Source organism: Styela clava, chromosome 9 (assembly GCF_964204865.1).
Source record: "Styela clava chromosome 9, kaStyClav1.hap1.2, whole genome shotgun sequence".
Classification (NCBI taxonomy): Eukaryota; Metazoa; Chordata; class Ascidiacea; order Stolidobranchia; family Styelidae; genus Styela; species Styela clava.
In genome coordinates this window covers 1,400,759-1,424,602 of record NC_135258.1, presented here as the reverse complement: position 1 = coordinate 1,424,602, position 23,844 = coordinate 1,400,759, and the positions used below count along the sequence as shown (strand labels likewise).

The window sequence follows — 23,844 nt, the reverse complement described above, 5'->3', positions numbered from 1 at the left end:
CTGACCTTGATGACCGTATGGTCGTATCGCTCATCCCAGTCTATACCACAAAAACTTTACATACGGTATGTTATTGTATATATTTTTATTGTTGCTATTTCAGTATTTTTTCTGGTTGACGAAAAATAAATCTCTCTCTCTCTCTTTAAAAATGATTTTAATATAAGCCCTCCCATTAAAATAAGACCTAGTCAATATCGCGAATTTTTTTTCCTTATTTATATGTAAATGGATATCGGTTTTCATATTTTGTATATTAAAAAATATCGTAATGCTCTACTTATATTTGTTTTTGATAAATGAAAATAAAAGACATCCCCCAAAATAAGCCCTAGTGTTATTTAAAAAAAAATTGAAATAAGACCCGGTTCTTATTTTCGGGAAAACACGATAGGCGGGTGGCTATATCTCACATTCAGAGGCGCCGTGATCATTTATGCACAAATATCGCATTGAATGTGCATATATGATAAATCTTTTTTGCCATAATTTGATGTAGATAAAAATCTCCAATCTAACTATTCGCTGAAGATTGCACTCCTGTTATGTTTCGCTACAATCTCTATCAACTTTCCAAAGTACAGGTAAAAAGTAAAAGCCCCCCTCTCTGCTTGCCGGCATACTGATAATATTTGCTAATGAAGCAAACTTGGAGAAACGTCACATTCACCTTGAGGGTATTTGTTGCGTCATAGAGCAAACAGCCGTTGATCGTTCATCATGATTTTGCAGAACGTTGAATGACGTAGCGCTTTTGCAGGGGTTGAAAAACAACTTGAAATACGGATGAAAATATGTTAATTTAACTGGCATTTTTAGGTAAGACATAGGATGTTTTACGTAAAGCCACTGCCAAAAACACTCGACGTCAACGTTCAAAATAAGAAAACTAGTAATCAACTAGTCATGGGTTAAGAATGTAGCTTGCCCCGGAAATTCCTATTTTCAAATATTCCTAACCCCGACTGGATAATTACTAATTTGTTACTTTGAAACGTGGCGGGGAGTGTTTCTTGGCGATGGCTTTGTACTAAGATCTATATGTCGTACCTAAAAATGCCAGTTAAATTGACATATTTTCATCCATATTTTAAGTTGTTTTTCTCAAACCTCACATTTTTGTATGTTAAATTGACCGGCTAAATCGGAACGTATGGTGAGCTTAGCTATGCAGAATTGCCGGTACTATCTTGTAATTCTTATCTATCGTTAGGTTAGATATGGTAAGTTGTGATATATTTCCAGAAAATGATACAGAGAAAGGCAATAAGCCAATACATATAACTTATCTACAATAAAAGGACAGTACGAAAATATGCTGATACTAACGTATTACTACAATACCGACAGAAGGATGGCGATCAAATACAAAAAAATGTTTTTATTTTTGAAGTGTTCCTAATATAGCCCAACGTTCTCAATGTCTAAGCTAAGGTACTTTGCCCCAAGACATTCGAAGCTGACGACAATAAATGTTCACAATGGCAAAATAAGCACGTGCTTAGGGCACTAATGAAAAGGTGGCACCAAAAATTCCAATTGCCGTTTTTTCAATGGTGCCTCGGTTATAGAACAATTCGGGTTGGTCAGACGACACAGAACTCAATATTGGCCCGGTTGAAATAAAGTTCTGAAGTATCAATATCCCTATCAATGTCTGTAAGTACCATGTGAGAACTTTTCTCAAAAACAAAAAAATGCAAATTAATTATCCCTTGGCCCGCAAGTAGCAATGAACACTAAAACTTACTTATTCAATTGCAGATAACATGAAACACAAGTTTCATTATAATTATTTTACGGTGCTTAGGACCCTTGACAGGCGTGATCCGATCCTGACTTTGCCCTAACACTCAAGGTGTCAGCAATGAATGTCAATAATGGCTTGAAATAAGTAACACACGCACTTGCCTAGAAAGGAAGTCACAGCTATGTGCTAAAAATTTCTCTCTCTAAAACCTCCACTTTATGGAATCCTCACTGAGCTGTTTCTCTGGCAGTATTAATTTAATTTGATTCAAGTATCGTGGGGATCTACTGGCATCTCTGGATCTTTTGTACGAAGTCCCCCCCCCCCCCCCCCCCGTCAAAGCTCAAAAAACGAAAATTAGTATTTATGAAGTTTGGGTTGAGTTGAGTATGCAGATTGCGCTGGAAACACTAATTGGGTAATTACTGATTTGTTGTTTAAAAATGTGGTGTTTTCTAAAATATCATACTTTTGCATTAGTGGCAAGGCTTTGTAGAAAAGATCTATTCTTTGATCTGTCTATAAATATCCATTTTCTTTGCTCTTCATTCAAATTTTTCGTCATTAACCCTCAAATAAAATAAAGATTTACAAAATGTATTACCTTCCAAGCAGCTAGAAAACTAATTTTTGTAGTACTTAACAAATAACATAAAGTGAACTGCAAGTAGCTTCAAAGCATATAAATAGTTTAATAACTGTATACCTACTTTTGGGCCACCCTGTACGTATATACCTATATTTCTTATTGAAGATCACCGCGTGCTTGCATTGCAACTATCCTACTAGTATTCTTTCCACTTCATGGAAAGATTAGTTTGAGAGCGCAGATCCTTGCTTTGGTAAAATGGTATAAAAAGAGAGAACACCAAAATGCAAACGGTATTCATAGCTTAGTGTGTGACAAGCTTGTTCAGGCTATGGTGTAAAGCTCGGGTTCGCGCTCATATCCACCTATGTATTCAAATGTCGAACCTCGGAATCGTGTCTCCAAACTTCAACATCAAATACAATGACTATGAAATCATATTAACAGTAAACGATATTTTTGACAGCATCGATAACGCCACTCAAACTTTAAGTCAGAGACTTTGCGCTATTCGATCTTCATAAACAGATCAGACATTGACAGCAGCTGAGAATTAAAAACTCATTTGTTTATAATACAGTCTTATCGGAGTAAGAAGCGCAACCCCAAATATCGATTTTTGAAGAAAATTTAAATCTACGCGTAGTATAATATAAGCGGCAAACAAAATAAGATATTTTACGAAATAAATCTAGGATAATAAATTTAGATGATCCTACATCATGGCGTCAAGAGGGCTCTGATAACCAGATCCCCCGCAAGATAATTGATAGAAGTCAATCGAATGCCCAATTTTCAGTTAATCGTTAAAGAATAGAGTAAAATTGTGTTGGAAAAGACGTATAAATCTATGACGTACTGCGAATGCCGCAAAATCGTATTTAAATGAATATTTTTTGTTATATAATTATCTAATTTTTTTTTGTGGGGGGGGGGGGGGGCGTTGACAAAGACGAAAGCTAACGGGTGGGTTTCACATTGCGCTTCTGATAACGGCATGCTTTAGGTAGAACCTTGTTTATCTTTTAAATGCTAATGTCAACCTGTACATAGCCCAATTATGAGAGAAAGCACGATGATCTGATCGGAGTGAAAATATAAAAACACCTCGTCAAAATATAAATAAATGTCTAACCTGTTTTTATCACGGGCGATATTACAGCAATGTCCAATTTCATGTGTTCTTTCGTCATAATGATGAATCAGCTGATCCGATCACGTATGTGACGTCACACAATGGTTGAAATAGTAGAACGTGCCGGATTCGTCGTATATTTTTAAAAGTATTTAGATTGAAATTTCTGTTGCAAAAATTATTGAAATAATGATATAAATTTAAAAATAGACGGTTTCTTGAGTTGTTGCGTAGATACCGAGCCACAGCTTATAAATAACCAAAATCAGTTATTTAACTGGAATGGCTGTGTACCCTGTTTCCACGAAAATAAGACCTAGCCTGAAAAATGATTTTAATATAAGCCTTCCATTTGAAATAAGACTCTCCTAACCGTTTTATATGATTAATCTAAGACGTGTGAGAGAGGAAAATGTTATTTATAGGTAAAAGATATCGGTTTTCATATTTTGTATATTAAGAAAATCTCGTAATTCTCTACTTTGTAATTTTGTTCTGGATAAATAAATAAGATATCCCCCCAAAATAAGCCATAGTGTTATTTTTCGAAAGAACATTTAAATAAGACCCTTATTTTCGGGGTAACACGGTACTTCGTACTGTTAATATATACAAGTTTGCTCCGCAAAATACCGCCTATGGCAAATTTTAAAAATGCACCCCATTGATTGTTGACAGACAATTTTTAACAACTGTTGTTGTAATGAGATACTTATGCGTTATCGTTTAAGTAAAAACCACAAGCTTCAATTAATTCTATGTTGAAATCATTTTATTGGAACATTTTTGGCCTTTCTTGCGTCCACATGGCGCCCATGGCTGCTATACTCTTGATAAGCCTCTGCTCAACGGTTCCCAATCCTCAACTTAAAGTGGAAAGAATACTAATGGAAGAGTTGCAGGCGACCACTGGTAGGATCAGAGAGTTTATAGGACTGTTCTTAAAGATGTATCATTCGCTACAGCGAAAGCGACGGGTCTCGTGTAGTTTTGTACTTCAAGTACTTCTAGTGGGCGTAGCATAACGATTTTACACATGTCAATCCTAAACCCCAACTAAATGCGTCATCCAAAAACTACGTCACTACGACATCACGATCACCTCGCAGAGCTTGCCGAAGTATAGCTACGATAATCAGAAACGGCTGACGATAAAGAGCTCACTAACGGCAGCGATCTCTCCCATATCGGGATCGTTGCGGTACGAAATAACATTTCACCCCCAATCGACTCATATCTTTAAAGAGCTAATGGAATACACAGATTTAGTCCATATGAACGATTTCAATACAAGAACATGCTATGTTCGACGGCGGAAGTAAGCAACATTCAACCAAACTTTAACCGCAAGGCGAGGCAAAGTGGGAAACACTTCATGTAAAGATAAGAATATTAGATAAGGTGATAAGAATCAGCAGCAATCAAGGGCTTGGATTGAGCTTGAAAAATTCGCAAAAGCTAAAACATATCAGTATTAACTGATCTTAAAATCGTTGATTAGAGCACTGGTTCCCAAATCTTTCTTCTGAATTACCTATTTCCGATTTAGCAAGGGGTTTCATTCCCCACACACTGAAGCAACCTCCAACAAGAATTGGCATGGCTTTGTTCAATTGGGTATAGAAATCATGACCCACGGTCAGTTCGCATTTTTCTTTCAAAGCAACAGCGCTTGGGTAGGATTGTGAGTATAAAAAAAGTTGTTGCTATGCACTACTTTGATTAACCGCAGCGTTGCGCTTCCATAACTATGTTTCTGCGCAACAACACGTTGCAAGAAATTTCCTCAAAATCTTAAGTACGGGTCTCTTTCTTCGCTTGGTGTTTTTATCATCTTACATTGCCTCATAATATTCATTCATTGTGTTCGTAATTTTTTACAAGTTCTTTTATTTCACACTATTAACCCCCCAATTCTTACAAGATGGGAATCTACCCACCGGTTGGGAATCATTGGATTAGAGCGATAAAGCTGACTGATAAAATGGCCTGGCTACGTCGGTATTGCTTAACAGGGCGTAGTCCGGGTGGGAGTTGAGGATTGAAACGTAAAAAAGCGATTTTCTGTATTTGTATTGCAACCCTAATTTATTTTTTCACTGACTACTCCAGCATTTTCTGTCTCTTTTTTCTATTTTTGATGAATTTTATATCCCTACCGTTTTTCTTTACTTTACGCTGGGGTATTTTTCTGGTGAGCGCTGTTAGGTAGAAGCCCCTACATCCCAAATCACAAGTCTTTTGAAAATTAAAAAGCCGACAACCAAAAACCTTGCAGAAGCACATAAAAACCACCAAAAACGTGCAAATAACTGGAAAAATCACCGAAAACCTTGCTAAAGCGTGAAATTTCATGCAAACTAAAATATCCTGACATCACATCCTTTCAGCGAAGTACCTTTTTAGCAAAGACTCGCGATTGTCGCTTCTGGCTTTTTCGTTTTATGATATCACACAACAATAGTAATTATGTTTTGACGAAACAATAAACTGAAATGACCCGTGAAATTGTCATTAATTTTAATTGCCCTGAGTCAATGGAGCGTAACGAAACGTCACTATCGGAAAGATATAACTTATCGTTGTGCAACAAATTTGTGAATAGCGATTTGACATTTCTCAAAAGCCCACCAAAACAAGTGCACAGTATGGGATCTCAAGCTTTTTGTGTTATGGAGCCCGTGAAGGTTGGCTATTATTTACGGAGCCCTAAAATACATTTATAATAATAAAAATAAACACATTGTTACTTAACGATTAAGTTCGTTGGTAAATTAAAATTACTTTAATGACTTGGATGTATTAAATGGGCGTTAGGTATGCAGTTTAGTTAAATAAGTAATGAACAGAGAACTGAATTCGAAAACACAACTGATACAAATGCACGAGCAGAGATTCATTAGGAACAAGGGCGTGTCAAACTTTTCTGATGTCCGGGGCGAGTTTCTGATAATGATGCCCCTTATACCTAACTTCAAAAATAATTTTGGGGATAAACCAATGATAGATGTTGTCATATGTGAAAATAATAATAAATAAGAGATCAAATAAGAGTGGAATGTGTGTATTATTATTTTTATTCAAATCATAAAACTAAGCAACAAACTCATCCCTCCCACTCTGCTCCCACCCCTCTAGGAACCCTTTTGATTAGGAGTAAAAATGCTCACTCGCTCACTCCTGCATGTTGATAGCCGACAAGTTAGAAATAAACTATAATCATATCTGGAACCAATACATTGCCTGTTCTGCAATACTTATGGAACGGGCTACTTTTATATTCATTCGGTAACTCTGCATTATTTAGTTGTCATAATCGTACAAGTTGAATGAAGAACGAAACTCATTTCTCCCTGCATTTAGTCTGATGACAACTTCCGATTGTAATCAACCTCGCTTTCATGATGTCACAATTCAAGTACTGTCGAAGAGAACTCAATTACTGTAACGTCATAAACACTGATAGCGTTAATTGTTTTGAACTCGCTATCCAGATTTGCAAGTAAACAAAGATAGCCAGGCAGTGAAGTTCAGATTTATGGTTTATTTCTGTGGAAAAAAGAAAAGTAGATAAGATGGGATTTTACATACTTATTTCAGGAAAGAAAAAAAAGATAAGACGGCCTGGCGAACCACGGCCTCTCGTCCAGTTTACAGTCCATGTCGGGTATGGGATTAGTTAACCAGTTATATGTTTCAGATTCGTGGACTTGGTTGAGGAAGCCGTAATCGGCCAGCGGTAATATGAATCTCCCTACGGCGGCAAGAGTCCAAAATACCTCTCGTATTTCTTTATAAAAAAGCACCCAGTTTCCATTACAACATTACTTTATTGTAAGAGTCAAGCACTTCAAAATTAAAACATCATAGTAGTAGCAGACTAAGCAGCAAGTCATACAAATAGATAGAATGTCAGCCTCGGAGAGAAGTCAAGTCAAGTTTATTTTTCTTAACCAGTAAGAAATATCACAAGTACAAATTACGAGAACGTGATAATTTACAATTTGACTGAGAGGGGGAAGTCGCGAGGAACCAGACACCAACAGCGAGAAAAGTTCAAACGGAACGGGTCAATAGCGCTACACAGTGGTGATACACAGCCCATGTCGAAACAATCCGTAAATAGCTTTTTGAGAGAGCGAGGTTGTCATGGAGTAGGATAGGATTTACAAAGTTATCCCGAGGGAGAGGAAACCGATAAGACGGCTTAATCATATGGCGAACCACGGCCTCTCGTCCGGTTAGCAGTCCAGGGGGGGGGGGGGGGGGGGTTAGACAGTAATTTGTTTTTTTGGATACATGGACCTGGTGGTAGAGGAAGCCGTAACCGACCAGCGGTTACGTGAACCACCCTACGGCGGCGAGGAGTCCAGCAATCCTTTTGCACATGATCATCCCCACATGGGATTCGGACCTGCGAACCGAAGAAGGGTAACCAGAGATGCTGTGGCGGGCGTATTCCAAACGCTTAGCACGATGCGCCACACCGCCTAGCCAAGATTACCAATATATAGTACTGGGATCTGATGGGAATCTCCCGCCACAAAGGCAAAAATGTGGTACTCCCGAAGTCATGACACTTGTATAGAGCTCCCTGTTCATTTTTCAGCCGCTGCAGAAGAAAATAAAGATTGTACCGTAAGGAACAACACTACAAGCGACGCAATCCGAATGTACTTGACAAACCGAGTTAAACCACCTTCAGACCAGGTTTAAAAAAGCGCCGATTTCAAGTCGAGATTTGCGTCACAGAAAGTTAAACCACCTTTTTGATCCGGACTAAACCGCCGATCCATATTTAAACTCCGATTCGTGGTTAAACTACCTTTTTGATCTCCACTCTCATAGTTTGATGCGCTTTATGTATGGCAAAATTCCCAATATAAGCAATAGTAATACCAATAGTAATATACAATTAACGTAGTAAAGATTGCATATTTATTGCACTACATGACTACAAGGTCCAGCGACCCATAATTGTCACCACTACTTACAAATACATTTTGAAAAATAAATTGATTGTATTTTTCTTTCTCTTCCCGAAACTGACATATAACGTTTAATCAATCACTTTTAATAATACAAATCACGGCGCATTGAAAAGCAAAATTAAATTTATCAACATTGATTTACAACGAGTTACAGGTAGGAATTTACTCACGAGTCTCGCTAACAGACGGAAACGATAAATGTGAGAAATATTGTGTTATGTTTTTTGTTTTCTTTCTCTGCCTATCATATCTTTTTAATTTTGCATAAGGCGCATCAACACCGCTTTTTGAATTTAAACGTCGAATCAGATAATCTCCCAAGTACTAATGTATTCTATGGACATTTTAGGGAAGATATTATTTTGACCACATAGAAATGCCATTATTGCCGACTTATCCAAGTATTCGAAATTTTATTTTTTATTTTTATTTTTTTATTCTTTAAACGGATCAGAGTTTTTCCAGTCTCGGACCAGTGTCTTGAAGACACGTCATATCCGAGTCATATCGGTATTACGCTTCATATGCATGCCACTGCGTAAGCAGCGGTCATACACATAAGGCGGCTTCCGTATCCGCTATGTATTGCAAGGCAAAGACTTCGGCCCCGAGCATCAGTGCATGCTATTCGAAAGCTGAACTAAAATAACTGTTTCCGCCCGGCTTCAAACCGGAGACCTTTGGTGTGATAGGCGAACGTGATAACCACTACACTACGGAAACGGATACGTCGGACCGTCATATTAAAATTCAAAATACCCCTGGGAGATTTATTGAGAAGAATCAGATAAAGCTTGCAGTAAAACATGATTTAAATTAACTGTTTCCGCCCGTTTTCGAACCGGGGACCTTTTGCGTGTTAGGCGAACGTGATAACCACTACACTACAGAAACGGATATGTCGATTGGTCATATTGAAATAAAAAATACTCCTGGGGGATTTAATGAGAAGATTTAGACAAAGATTGTAATAAACATAGACCAAATTAACTGTTTTCGCCCGGTTTCGAACCGGGGACCTTTCGCGTGTTAGGCGAACGTGATAACCACTACACTACGGAAACAGATACGTCAGTTGGTCATATTGAAACAGAAAATACTCCTGGGAGATTTAATGAAAAGATTTAGATAAAGCTTGTAGTAAAACATGAACCAAATTAAACGTTTCCGCCCGGTTTCGAACCGGGGACCTTTCGCGTGTTAGGCGAGCGTGATATGCACTACACTACGGAAACAGATACGTCGGTTGGTCATATTGAAACAAAATATACTTCTGGGAGATTTAATGAAAAGATTGAGACAAAGCTTGTAATATAAAGCTTCAAATTAACTGTTTCCTCCCAGTTTCGAACCAGGGACCTTTCGCGTGTTAGGCGAACGTGATAACCACTACACTACGGAAACAGATACGTCGGTTGGTCATATTGAAACAAAAAATACGTCTGGGAGATTTAATGAAAAGATTGAGATAAAGCTTGTAGTAAAACATGAACCAAATTGACTGTTTCCGCCCGGTTTCGAACCGGGGACCTTTCGCGTGTTAGGCGAACGTGATAACCACTACACTTCCGAAACGGATACGTCGGTTGGTCATATTGAAATAAAAAATACTCCTGGGAGATTTAATGAGAAGATTAAGATAAAGCTTGTAAGATAAAGCTTCAAACCGGGAGCCATTCGCATGTTTTTTTATTTTTTTTTTTTTTTAACTTTTTACGGATCAGAGTTTTTCCAGTCTCGGATCAGCGTCTTAAAGACACGTCATATCCGAGTCCTATCGGTATCATGCCTCATAAGCATGCCACTGCTTAAGCAGCGGTCATACACATAAGGCGGCTTCCGAATCCGCCATGTATTGCAAGGCAAAGACTTTCGGCCCCGAGCATCAGTACATGCTATGTGCCAAATAGCAGGACGTCTGCCCAGGGCTTCCGTCAATGCCATGCTTAACACAGCTCAACTTCCGCCACCACCGGCTTCCGTACATACGGTGAGGCGCGTAACACGTACACAGCATGACATCCACCGCGAAGCTTCCGATTCATCATATCCGTGGAATCGCTAGATGGTCTTTCTCAGAAGTATGCTACCCGTTATGGGGAGCACAATAAAAACTTTGGTTGTATTTGTTCTGGTTTGGCTATTGTTTTTTTTTTTTTAATAGTCGTACCCAGCGAGTATTTCCTTCCAGTTTGGATTCAGGTCTGATGTGTAGGTGTGAGGGAACTTATGATCCAATTGTTCAATAAATTCCAACCATTTTAGAATTGTTTTTTGGATAATTTTGTCTTCATTTGGATCAACCATCTTATTCTCTATGTCTAATTTGATTTTGTGGTTGATGGTTATTAATTTGAATAATAGGAATAGTTTCGTGGTGATGATCTGATTGGACTCGGTGTAGTGGTTATAAAATATATTTTCTTTGGATATTTGAGCTGGTGTTTTAAGTGCCAGGTTTAGTTTTTCAACGATTCTAGTGATGTGTCGAGTAATATATGTGCAGTGTAGGAATATGTGTTTTGTATTGTCTTGGCGGCTTCCACAGAACTTGCAGTTTAATAGCTTTTGTTTTCCATGTATGTCCCGGAGTATCGATCTTATGCGGGCTTTGTTTCCGAAGATGTATCCGTCCGTCACTATTCTGTATGAACATATTCTTTCCTTGTTTGTTAATTTATTCTTTAAGGATTTTTGCGTAGCGTGGACGTCGCTCCAGTCTATTCCAGTAGGTAGAGGTGACTCATTTTCCGGGTTGTGCAAAAGTTTTGCGTATATGTCCTTATGTTTTAAGGTAGCCCATTGTTGTTTTGTAAGGTCGAAATTTTTGGTCGGTTCTAGGTATTTCTTCCAAATTTGGGGGACGAAAGGAAGGTGGGGAGTCGAATTTGTGTATAGGTTTTGGTTGACTGTCTTGATTTTGGAGCCTAGTGCGTATATTGCCTCTTGGTGCCAAAATTGTTGTGGTGAGTCTATATTCTTTTACGCTATTGTTCTCTCAGCTATACATGCCAATATTTTCGTTTTGACGTGTGGCATATTTATGCCGCCTTCTAGCCATGGACGTTGTAAAGTACTTCTTTTGATGGCCACGATTTTTTCAGGAAACCATATGAAGTTGGCGATTTGCTGTTGTATTTTATTAAGGTGTACTGGCGGTATTTCTATAAATCTTGCGTGGAATATAATTTGGGACATTATTGCAGAATTTAGGACCATAAGTTTTCCAATCCAGGTGAGTTTTCGTGTTTTTAGAAAATTGAGTTTCCTGGTTATTTTTACGAGTGCTTCGTTCCATGTGTGAGCTTCAAGTCCTTTCCCGTAGTAAATACCTAGTATTTTTGCCGTTTCTTTGTGGTATTCCTTGTGCGGGGATTTTAGAAGTTGTCGTTCTGCGCCCAAAGTGAGGCTTAGTATTTGAGTTTTATCTATATTTATTTTTTGACCCGCTGCTTTTTCGTACTTTTGGAGTTCAGAAAAAATTTGTTTAATCGACGTTATGTCTCGTACTGCGTATGTGGCGTCGTCGGCAAATTGGTCCAGTTTGTGTGTAAATTTTCCAAGTTTGATGCCATGTATGTCGGGATTAAGTTGGATCGATCGAATCAGGGGTTCCGCGTTCAAAATGTATAAGAGCATGCTGAGCGGGCAACCTTGCCGAATACCTCTATTAATTTTAATAGGGTAGCTCATTTTACCATTGATATCGATAATGTTGTATATGTCCATGTACATATTTTTTATTACGTTAATTATTTTGGGACGGAGTCCAATTTTGTGCAGGACTTTGAATAGGAAGTTATGGTCTACTCTGTCGAAAGCTTTTAGGTTATCTATCATGATTAGGTATCCAGGAATTTGCTTTGTTTTGCAATAGCGGGAGACCGCTTCTAGATTATAATGCGCATCAAACATGGTTCGCCCTGGGAGGGTGCTTTTTTGCGCGTGGCTAATCAGTGTGGTGAGCGGGGTTTCTAGTCGTTTTGCTAAAAGTCTTGCAACCAGTTTGTAGTCGAAATTAAGGTTTGATATAGGTCGCCAATTTGTAAGTAAGTTCTTGTTTCCTTTTTTTTTGTAGATTAGTTTCACCCGGGCATATTTGGAACTACACGGAAAACAACCAAAGCTTAGGATGTTGTTTACTATGATTGTCAGCTTTTCTTTGATGGTACTCCAGAAGGTTATGTAGAATTCTTTACTTAACCCGTCTGGGCCAGGGGCTTTGTTATTCTTCATGTCCTTGATTGCAGAAAGGATCTCGTCTTCATTTGCCAGTTTTTCAATCTGCTCATTTTGATTTTGGGTGAGTTGGGTAGTTTCCATCTGGTCAAGATAGTGGTGCTGGTAGGTGTTGTCAGTATTGCACTTTTTGCCCCAAAGATCGCTGTAAAAATCTCCTACTGCTGTTGTTATCTCATCCTCTGTGGTGGCTTGATTTCCCGTTGCGTTTTGGATAGCATCCATTGTTATTTGCTTGGTGCGCATTTTCATTTTATTGTAGAAGTACTTTGATGGCTTTTCCCCTTCTTCTTGATCTTCAATTCCCGCCAAGATTGCTTTGTATTCAGTTTTTTTTTCCAAAAGTATGTTGAGCTCTGCTTGGAGTTTCTCGAGTTTTCTGAAGTCAGTGTTTTTGCCCTTGGTTAATATGTTATCTATGTTTTGTCTTATCGTTTTTTTTGGTTCTATTGTTTTGTTTTGTTCTTTTTATCGAGTAAGCTATGGTTTGTTTTCTTGTACTCAATTTGAAACTATCCCACCAATCCTGAATCGTTTCGAACCTTTCCAAGTTGATGACGGCCATGTTGTATGTGTTTTTAATTAGTTCCAAAAACTCTTGTTCTCTATATAACGACGTGTTGTTTCGCCACATTCCCTTGCCCCACCTTGATTTTTTCAGAGTCCTAAGCTTAATAAGTGGGCAGAGAGCATGATCTGCCACTGTGTTGATAGTGTGCCCTACATGCGTAATTAAAGGATCTATTTCTCGCGAATTATAAATTCTGTCAATTCGTCTGGCTTGCCGTTTTGTATTTGATATATAGGTATAAATTTGTTTGTTTTGGTGGCGCTGGCGAAAGGAATCGGATATTTTATATTTAGTTATGTAGGCATTAAAAATGTTCCCAGCAGCCGTGTGCCATCTAGCGTTCGAATTCAAGGCGTCTCGGCTATCTAGGATCATATTGAAATCCCCTACGACCAGAAGGGGATTCTGGTGGTAGATACCTTCTAGAATCTGGACCAAAGCTTTGTAGAATTCTGTTTTGAGTGCGCCGCTCTGGGCTGGGGCATAGACATTTACAAATTCCACATCCATTCCGTCGATATCTATTGCGATACTGCAAGATCTATATTTAATGCGAATAGAATATTTTGCGTCTTTATCCAAGGTGTTCCTGATCATTATAGCGGTCCCTTTCCTAAAAGATTTTTGTTCAGGGTCTTGCGCAGTGAGTGTGTTGAGGTAAATGCTATATCCAAGTTTCTCAGCCCACTCTTTTGCTATGCTATATTTAATTTTGTGCACTTCTTGCAGGCAGAGTAGATCCGGTTTTTCGTGCACTACAAATTGGCCTAGTTTGGTTCTGTTGTGGTTAAGCCCATTTACATTTAACGACATTATTTTTATTTCACTCATTTGTATGGTTTAGTTTGGACTCTAATTTGTCAAGGTGTGCAGATACTGTTTAGGCTATTTGCCTTTTTTAGCCGAAGGTTGTTTTAAAGAGGTATATGAGGGGGAGGAGTCTGTCAGGCTCCTGTCCCTTTTATTTACTTGGCTCGTCGTGTGATTTGTCTGGGGGTCCTGGTCTTTCGTATTTTTTCTTTCCGGTATTTGTGAGCCCAGGCAGGCCGGGGCAGACGACGTCTGAGGGGTGTCTGAGAATACCGGATCGTAAGATGTGGCCGAGTCTAGTTCTGGGATCACCAGTGGGAAATGACCTCCGATCTTTGGAGGATGGAATGGAGTGTTCCCTATGGTAGAGGTTGTCTTAAGTTTGGGCCGGCGCGGTATTGCTGGGGGTGGTGGACTTAGGCGAAAGGATTGCTCACTGATGTCAGGGCTGAGTGACCAGTCTTTGGTCTCTTTACTTTCCAGGTCTATGAGCTCGGTTTCAGAGCTGCTCCGCGAGTTGGTTTCGGTGTATTCGACACTTGGTGTGACGTTCTTTTTTGGCGAAGCGACTGTTGGCGTTTTTGAGGGCGATACTTTGGCCTTTATTTGGCGCTTATTCTTATTTGTTTGCGGCTTATTTGTAGTATTAGTTTTGAGCCAAGATCTTATAGAATGTTGGGGGTCATTTTTCTTTTCTGGGCAGTTGAAACTTATGTGGCCCTCCTTCCCGCACACGCGGCATCGCTTCATTTTTCTACAGCTGCGAGCCGTGTGACCCGATTCTAGGCAATTGATGCATTTTGGCGTGTAGAGTTCTGTCGGTAGATAAGTCTTGTACCGCGCTCCATCAATGTCCAAAAAGGGCGGAAATTTGGTTTGATCAAAATCATAGAGCCAGGCTGCAACGTATCCGTTAAATAGCGTCGTTCCTCGATGGTAGAGTTTGATTATGTTTTTAATTTTCCCGCAATTTGTCTTAATTAGTGCGTCGATTACTTGTTGTTGTTTGATTTCGTCCGGTACGTCCTTAATACTGATGCGTGTTGGTGGTTTCTTCGGCGGCAAGAATTGGATATTAACATCCCCTACCCTCAATATATTTGTATTGTTTTTTAAAAACTCGTCCCGTTTGGACTTGTCAATATTATTTTCATCAATTTGTCTAAAAGATAGTACCCAAAGCTTGGGCCTAGTCTCATACAAGGCGGTTAGCTCTTGCATGTAATCTTTTGTTGTTACAGAGTTAGTGAGTATCTCAATAAACGTATTTATGTCAATATCTCTGCTCACCTCAGCAGCCACCGAACGTGGTCTATTTCCCTGCAGTTCGTTCTGTCCGGATACAGCGGCGGAGTAGTCCATTGTTTTTCTCGCGGTTGTTATATTCCACAGGTAATATCCAAAGTACAATTTTAATCAGAACAGCGAATTACTTTTATTGTACTTAGTACAACCAAATACTCCACTGTCTAGACTCAATCAACAGCATTTTTCGTCCTACACTATCTATCAACAACAAAGGCGAACGTGATAAGCACTACACTACAGAAACAGATACGTCGGTTGGTCATATTGAAACAAAATATACTTCTGGGAGATTTAATGAAAAGATTGAGATAAAGCTTGTAAGATAAAGCTTCAAATTAACTGTTTCCGCCCGATTTCGAACCAGGGACCTTTCGCGTGTTAGGCGAACGTGATAACCACTACACTACGGAAACAGATACGTCGGTTGGTCATATTGAAATAAAAAATACTTCTGGGAGATTTGATGAAAAGATTGAGACAAAGCTTGTAGTAAACATGATCCAAATTAACTGTTTCCGCCCGGTTTCGAACCAGGGACCTTTCGCGTGTTAGGCAAACGCGATAACCACTACACTACGGAAACGGATGCGTCAGTTAGTCATATTGAGATAAAAAATACTCTTGGGAGATTTAATGAAAAGATTGAGATAAAGCTTGTAGTAAAACATTACCCAAAAAAAATGTTTCAGCCCGGTTTCAAAGCGGGGACCTTTCGCGTGTCAGGCGAACGTGATAACCACTACACTACGGAAATGGATACGTCGGTTGGTCATTTTGAAACAAAAAATACTCCTGGGAGATTTGATGAAAAGATTGAGATAAAGCTTGTAGTAAACATGAACTAAATGAACCGTTTCCGGTCGGTTTACTAAAAACACTCCTGGGAGATTTAATGAGAAGATTCAGAAAAAGCTTGTAGTAAACATGAATTAAATGAACCGTTTCCGGTCGGTTTACTAAAAACACTCCTGGGAGATTTAATGAGAAGATTCAGACAAAGCTTGTTAGTAGTATTCATGAACCAAATTAACTGTTTCCGCCCGGTTTCGAACCGGGGACCTTTCGCGTGTTAGGCGAACGTGATAACCACTACACTACGGAAACAGATACGTCGGTTGGTCATATTGAAACAAAAATACTTCTGAGGGATTTAATGAGAAGATTCAGACAAAGCTTGTAGTAAACATGATCCAAATTAACCGTTTCCGCCCGGTTTCGAACCAGGGGCGTGGACCAGGCGAACGTGATAACCACTACACTACGGAAACAGATACGTCGGTTGGTCATATTGAAATACGAAATTTAGGTACGAGATACGTCGGTTGGTCATATTGAAACAAAAAATACTTCTGGGAGATTTAATGAAAAGATTGAAATAAAGCTTGTAGTAAAACATGAACTAAAGTAACTGTTTCCGCCCTGTTTCGAACCGGGGACCTTCCGCTTGTTAGGCGAACGTGATAACCACTACACTACAGAAACAGATATGGCGGTTGGTCATATTGAAATACGAAATTTAGGTACGAGATACGTCGGTTGGTCATAATGAAACAAAAAATACTTCTGGGAGATTTAATGGAAAGATTGAGATAAAGCTTGTAGTAAAACACGAACTAAAGCAACTGTTTCCGTCCGGTTTCGAACCGGGGACCTTTCGCGTGTTAGGCGAACGTGATAACCACTACACTACGGAAACAGATACGCCGGTTGGTCATTTTGAAACAAAAAATACTTCTGGGAGATTTAATGAAAAGATTGAGATGAAGCTTGTAGTAAAACATGAACCAAATTGACTGTTTCCGCCCGGTATCGAGCCGGGGACCTTTCGCGTGTTAGGCGAACGTGATAAGCACTACACTACGGAAACAGATACGTCGGTTGGTCATATTGAAACAAAATATACTTCTGGGAGATTTAATGAAAAGATTGAGATAAAGCTTGTAAGATAAAGCTTCAAATTAACTGTTTCCGCCCGGTTTTGAACCAGGGACCTTTCGCGTGCTAGGCGAACGTGATAACCACTACACTACGCAAACGGATACGTCAGTTGGTCATATTCAAACAAAAAATACTCCTGGGAGATTTACTGAAAAGATTGAGATAAAGCTTGTAGTAAAACATTACCAAAAAAAAAATGTTTCAGCCCTGTTTCAAAGCGGGGACCTTTCGCGTGTTAGGTGAACGTGATAACCACTACACTACGGAAACAGATACGTCGGTTGGTCATATTGAAACAAAAAATACTTCTGGGAGATTTAATGAAAAGATTGAGATAAAGCTTGTAGTAAAACATGAACCAAATTGACTGTTTCCGCCCGGTTTCGAACAGGGGACCTTTCGCGTATTAGGCGAACGTGATAACCACTACACTACGGAAACAGATACGTCGGTTGGTCATATTAAAACAAAGAATACTTCTGGGAGATTTAATGAAAAGATTGAGATAAAGCTTGTAGTAAAACCTGAACTAAAGTAACTGTTTCCGCCCGGTTTCCAACCGTGGACCTTCCGCTTGTTAGGCGAACGTGATAACCACTACACTACAGAAACAGATATGTCGGTTGGTCATATTGAAATACGAAATTTAGGTACGAGATACGTCGGTTGGTCATATTGAAAGAAAAAATACTTCTGGGAGATTTAATGAAAAGATTGAGATAAAGCTTGTAGTAAAACACGAACTAAAGCAACTGTTTCCGCCCGGTTTCGAACCGGGGACCTTTCGCGTGTTAGGCGAACGTGATAACCACTACACTACGGAAACAGATACGCCGGTTGGTCATATTGAAACAAAAAATACTTCTGGGAGATTTAATGAAAAGATTGAGATAAAGCTTGTAGTAAAACATGAACCAAATTGACTGTTTCCGCCCGGTATCGAGCCGGGGACCTTTCGCGTGTTAGGCGAACGTGATAAGCACTACACTACGGGAACAGATACGTCGGTTGGTCATATTGAAACAAAATATACTTCTGGGAGATTTAATGAAAAGATTGAGATAAAGCTTGTAAGATAAAGCTTCAAGTTAATTGTTTCCGCCCGGTTTCGAACCAGGGACCTTTCGCGTGTTAGGCGAACGTGATAACCACTACACTACGCAAACGGATACGTCAGTTGGTCATATTCAACCAAAAAAATACTCCTGGGAGATTTAATGGGAAGATTGAGATAAAGCTTGTAGTAAAACATTACCCAAAAAAAATGTTTCAGCCCGGTTTCAAAGCGGGGACCTTTCGCGTGTTAGGTGAACATGATAACCACTACACTACGGAAACAGATACGTCGGTTGGTCATATTGAAACAAAAAATACTTCTGGGAGATTTAATGAAAAGATTGAGATAAAGCTTGTAGTAAAACATGAACCAAATTGACTGTTTCCGCCCGGTTTCGAACAGGGGACCTTTCGCGTATTAGGCGAACGTGATAACCACTACACTACGGAAACAGATACGTCGGTTGGTCATATTAAAACAAAAAATACTTCTGGGAGATTTAATGAAAAGATTGAGATAAAGCTTGTAGTAAAACCTGAACTAAAGTAACTGTTTCCGCCCGGTTTCCAACCGTGGACCTTCCGCTTGTTAGGCGAACGTGATAACCACTACACTACAGAAACAGATATGTCGGTTGGTCATATTGAAATACGAAATTTAGGTACGAGATACGTCGGTTGGTCATATTGAAAGAAAAAATACTTCTGGGAGATTTAATGAAAAGATTGAGATAAAGCTTGTAGTAAAACACGAACTAAAGCAACTGTTTCCGCCCGGTTTCGAACCGGGGACCTTTCGCGTGTTAGGCGAACGTGATAACCACTACACTACGGAAACAGATACGCCGGTTGGTCATATTGAAACAAAAAATACTTCTGGGAGATTTAATGAAAAGATTGAGATAAAGCTTGTAGTAAAACATGAACCAAATTGACTGTTTCCGCCCGGTATCGAGCCGGGGACCTTTCGCGTGTTAGGCGAACGTGATAAGCACTACACTACGGGAACAGATACGTCGGTTGGTCATATTGAAACAAAATATACTTCTGGGAGATTTAATGAAAAGATTGAGATAAAGCTTGTAAGATAAAGCTTCAAGTTAATTGTTTCCGCCCGGTTTCGAACCAGGGACCTTTCGCGTGTTAGGCGAACGTGATAACCACTACACTACGCAAACGGATACGTCAGTTGGTCATATTCAACCAAAAAAATACTCCTGGGAGATTTAATGGGAAGATTGAGATAAAGCTTGTAGAAAAACATTACCCAAAAAAAATGTTTCAGCCCGGTTTCAAAGCGGGGACCTTTCGCGTGTTAGGTGAACATGATAACCACTACACTACGGAAACAGATACGTCGGTTGGTCATATTGAAACAAAAAATACTTCTGGGAGATTTAATGAAAAGATTGAGATAAAGCTTGTAGTAAAACATGAACCAAATTGACTGTTTCGGCCCGGTTTCGAACCGGGGACCTTTCGCGTATTAGGCGAACGTGATAACCACTACACTACGGAAACAGATACGTCGGTTGGTCATATTGAAACAAAAAATACTTCTGGTAGATTTAATGAAAAGATTGAGATAAAGCTTGTAGTAAAACATGAACCAAATTGACTGTTTCCGCCCGGTATCCAGCCGGGGACCTTTCGCGTGTTAGGCGAACGTGATAAGCACTACACTACGGAAACAGATACGTCGGTTGGTCATATTGGAACAAAATATACTTCTGGGAGATTTAATGAAAAGATTGAGATAAAGCTTGTAGTAAAACATGAACCAAATTGACTGTTTCCGCCCGGTATCGACCCGGGGACCTTTCGCGTGTTAGGCGAACGTGATAAGCACTACACTACGGAAACAGATATGTCGGTTGGTCATATTGAAACAAAATATACTTCTGGGAGATTTAATGAAAAGATTGAGATAAAGCTTGTAAGATAAAGCTTCAAATTAACTGTTTCCGCCTGTTTCGAACCAGGGACCTTTCGCGTGTTAGGCGAACGTGATAACCACTACACTACGCAAACGGATACGTCAGTTGGTCATATTGAAATAAAGAATACTCCTGGGAGATTTAATGAAAAGATTGAGATAAAGCTTGTAAGATAAAGCTTCAAATTAACTGTTTCGGCCCGGTTTCGAACCAGGGACCTTTCGCGTGTTAGGCAAACGCGATAACCACTACGCTACGGAAACGGATGCGTCAGTTAGTCATATTGAGATAAAAAATACTCTTGGGAGATTTAATGAAAAGTTTGAGATAGAGCTTGTAGAAAAACATTACCCAAAAAAAATGTTTCAGCCCGGTTTCAAAGCGGGGACCTTTCGCGTGTTAGGCGAACGTGATAACCACTACACTACGGAAATGGATACGTCGGTTGGTCATTTTGAAACAAAAAATACTCCTGGGAGATTTGATGAAAAGATTGAGATAAAGCTTGTAGTAAACATGAACTAAATGAACCGTTTCCGGCCGGTTTACTAAAAACACTCCTGGGAGATTTATTGAGAAGATTCAGAAAAAGCTTGTAGTAAACATGAATTAAATGAACCGTTTCCGGTCGGTTTACTAAAAACACTCCTGGGAGATTTAATGAGAATATTCAGACAAAGCTTGTTAGTATTCATGAACCAAATTAACTGTTTCCGCCCGGTTTCGAACCGGGGACCTTTCGCGTGTTAGGCGAACGTGATAACCACTACACTACGGAAACAGATACGTCGGTTGGTCATATTGAAACAAAAAATACTTCTGGGGGATTTAATGAGAAGATTCAGACAAAGCTTGTAGTAAACATGATCCAATTTAACTGTTTCCGCCCGGTTTCGAACCGGTGACCTTTCGCGTGTTAGGCGAACGTGATAACCACTACACTACGGAAACAGATACGTCGGTTGGTCATATTGAAACAAAAAATACTTCTGGGAGATTTAATGAAAAGATTGAGATAAAGCTTGTAGTAAAACCTGAACTAAAGTAACTGTTTCCGCCCGGTTTCGAACCGGGGACCTTCCGCTTGTTAGATTTGAGATTAAGATAAAGCTTGTAGTAAAACCTGAACTAAAGTAACTGTTTCCGCCCGGTTTCGAACCAGGGACCTTCCGCTTGTTAGGCAAACGTGATAACCACTACACTACAGAAACAGATATGTCGGTTGGTCATATTGAAATACGAAATTTAGGTACGAGATAAGTAGGTTGGTCATATTGAAACAAAAAATACTCCTGGGAGATTTAATGAAAAGATTGAGATAAAGCTTGTAGTAAAAAACATGAACCAAAGTAACTGTTTCCGCCCGGTTTCGAAACGGGGACTTTTCGCGAGTTAGGCGAGCGTGATAACCACTACACTACGGTAACAGATAAGTCGGTTGGTCATATTGAAACAAAAAATACTTCTGGGAGATTTAATGAAAAGATTGAGATAAAGCTTGTAGTAAAACATGAACCAAATTGACTGTTTCCGCCTGGTATCGAGACGGGGACCTTTCGCGTGTTAGGCGAACGTGATAAGCACTACACTACGGAAACAGATACGTCGGTTGGTCATATTGAAACAAAATATACTTCTGGGAGATTTAATGAAAAGATTGAGATAAAGCTTGTAAGATAAAGCTTCAAATTAACTGTTTCCGCCCGATTTCGAACCAGGGACCTTTCGCGTGTTAGGCGAACGTGATAACCACTACACTACGGAAACAGATACGTCGGTTTGTCATATTGAAATACGAAATTTAGGTACGAGATACGTCGGTTGGTCATAATGAAACAAAAAATACTTCTGGGAGATTTAATGGAAAGATTGAGATAAAGCTTGTAGTAAAACACGAACTAAAGCAACTGTTTCCGCCCGGTTTCGAACCGGGGACCTTTCGCGTGTTAGGCGAACGTGATAACCACTACACTACGGAAACAGATACGCCGGTTGGTCATATTGAAACAAAAAATACTTCTGGGAGATTTAATGAAAAGATTGAGATAAAGCTTGTAGTAAAACATGAACCAAATTGACTGTTTCCGCCCGGTATCGAGCCGGGGACCTTTCGCGTGTTAGGCGAACGTGATAAGCACTACACTACGGAAACAGATACGTCGGTTGGTCATATTGAAACAAAATATACTTCTGGGAGATTTAATGAAAAGATTGAGATAAAGCTTGTAAGATAAAGCTTCAAGTTAATTGTTTCCGCCCGGTTTCGAACCAGGGACCTTTCGCGTGTTAGGCGAACGTGATAACCACTACACTACGCAAACGGATACGTCAGTTGGTCATATTCAACCAAAAAAATACTCCTGGGAGATTTAATGGGAAGATTGAGATAAAGCTTGTAGTAAAACATTACCCAAAAAAAATGTTTCAGCCCGGTTTCGAACCGGGGACCTTTCGCGTATTAGGCGAACGTGATAACCACTACACTACGGAAACAGATACGTCGGTTGGTCATATTGAAACAAAAAATACTTCTGGTAGATTTAATGAAAAGATTGAGATAAAGCTTGTAGTAAAACATGAACCAAATTGACTGTTTCCGCCCGGTATCCAGCCGGGGACCTTTCGCGTGTTAGGCGAACGTGATAAGCACTACACTACGGAAACAGATACGTCGGTTGGTCATATTGGAACAAAATATACTTCTGGGAGATTTAATGAAAAGATTGAGATAAAGCTTGTAGTAAAACATGAACCAAATTGACTGTTTCCGCCCGGTATCGACCCGGGGACCTTTCGCGTGTTAGGCGAACGTGATAAGCACTACACTACGGAAACAGATATGTCGGTTGGTCATATTGAAACAAAATATACTTCTGGGAGATTTAATGAAAAGATTGAGATAAAGCTTGTAAGATAAAGCTTCAAATTAACTGTTTCCGCCTGTTTCGAACCAGGGACCTTTCGCGTGTTAGGCGAACGTGATAACCACTACACTACGCAAACGGATACGTCAGTTGGTCATATTGAAATAAAAAATACTCCTGGGAGATTTAATGAAAAGATTGAGATAAAGCTTGTAAGATAAAGCTTCAAATTAACTGTTTCGGCCCGGTTTCGAACCAGGGACCTTTCGCGTGTTAGGCAAACGCGATAACCACTACGCTACGGAAACGGATGCGTCAGTTAGTCATATTGAGATAAAAAATACTCTTGGGAGATTTAATGAAAAGTTTGAGATAAAGCTTGTAGAAAAACATTACCCAAAAAAAATGTTTCAGCCCGGTTTCAAAGCGGGGACCTTTCGCGTGTTAGGCGAACGTGATAACCACTACACTACGGAAATGGATACGTCGGTTGGTCATTTTGAAACAAAAAATACTCCTGGGAGATTTGATGAAAAGATTGAGATAAAGCTTGTAGTAAACATGAACTAAATGAACCGTTTCCGGCCGGTTTACTAAAAACACTCCTGGGAGATTTATTGAGAAGATTCAGAAAAAGCTTGTAGTAAACATGAATT

At 39.4% G+C, this 23,844-nt stretch overlaps 1 protein-coding gene and 10 non-coding genes across 11 annotated transcripts in view; all 11 read right to left on the bottom strand.

Moving 5' to 3' along the window:
• Window positions 1–3,636, bottom strand: part of LOC120338979 (prestin-like) — a 44,700-nt gene extending 41,064 nt beyond the window's left edge. The window contains exon 1 of the mRNA XM_078115853.1: window positions 3,475–3,636. Coding sequence (XP_077971979.1) covers window positions 3,475–3,532 — 58 coding nt within the window. The 5' untranslated portion in view covers window positions 3,533–3,636. The remainder of the gene's footprint in view (window positions 1–3,474) is intronic.
• A 12,788-nt stretch (window positions 3,637–16,424) lies between these two features.
• Window positions 16,425–16,497, bottom strand: Trnav-aac (transfer RNA valine (anticodon AAC)). The gene has a single exon. It is a non-coding gene; the product is annotated as a tRNA-Val (tRNA).
• An 859-nt stretch (window positions 16,498–17,356) lies between these two features.
• On the bottom strand, window positions 17,357–17,429 carry Trnaa-agc (transfer RNA alanine (anticodon AGC)). Its single transcript has one exon. It is a non-coding gene; the product is annotated as a tRNA-Ala (tRNA).
• A 270-nt stretch (window positions 17,430–17,699) lies between these two features.
• Window positions 17,700–17,772, bottom strand: Trnai-aau (transfer RNA isoleucine (anticodon AAU)). The gene has a single exon. It is a non-coding gene; the product is annotated as a tRNA-Ile (tRNA).
• Window positions 17,773–18,084: 312 nt separating this feature from the next.
• On the bottom strand, window positions 18,085–18,157 carry Trnav-aac (transfer RNA valine (anticodon AAC)). Its single transcript has one exon. It is a non-coding gene; the product is annotated as a tRNA-Val (tRNA).
• Window positions 18,158–18,767: 610 nt separating this feature from the next.
• Window positions 18,768–18,840, bottom strand: Trnai-aau (transfer RNA isoleucine (anticodon AAU)). Its single transcript has one exon. It is a non-coding gene; the product is annotated as a tRNA-Ile (tRNA).
• A 312-nt stretch (window positions 18,841–19,152) lies between these two features.
• Window positions 19,153–19,225, bottom strand: Trnav-aac (transfer RNA valine (anticodon AAC)). Its single transcript has one exon. It is a non-coding gene; the product is annotated as a tRNA-Val (tRNA).
• Window positions 19,226–19,835: 610 nt separating this feature from the next.
• Trnai-aau (transfer RNA isoleucine (anticodon AAU)) lies at window positions 19,836–19,908 on the bottom strand. Its single transcript has one exon. It is a non-coding gene; the product is annotated as a tRNA-Ile (tRNA).
• A 1,124-nt stretch (window positions 19,909–21,032) lies between these two features.
• On the bottom strand, window positions 21,033–21,105 carry Trnav-aac (transfer RNA valine (anticodon AAC)). Its single transcript has one exon. It is a non-coding gene; the product is annotated as a tRNA-Val (tRNA).
• A 1,127-nt stretch (window positions 21,106–22,232) lies between these two features.
• Window positions 22,233–22,305, bottom strand: Trnav-aac (transfer RNA valine (anticodon AAC)). Its single transcript has one exon. It is a non-coding gene; the product is annotated as a tRNA-Val (tRNA).
• A 439-nt stretch (window positions 22,306–22,744) lies between these two features.
• On the bottom strand, window positions 22,745–22,817 carry Trnai-aau (transfer RNA isoleucine (anticodon AAU)). The gene has a single exon. It is a non-coding gene; the product is annotated as a tRNA-Ile (tRNA).
• Between the last annotated feature and the right edge of the window lie 1,027 nt (window positions 22,818–23,844).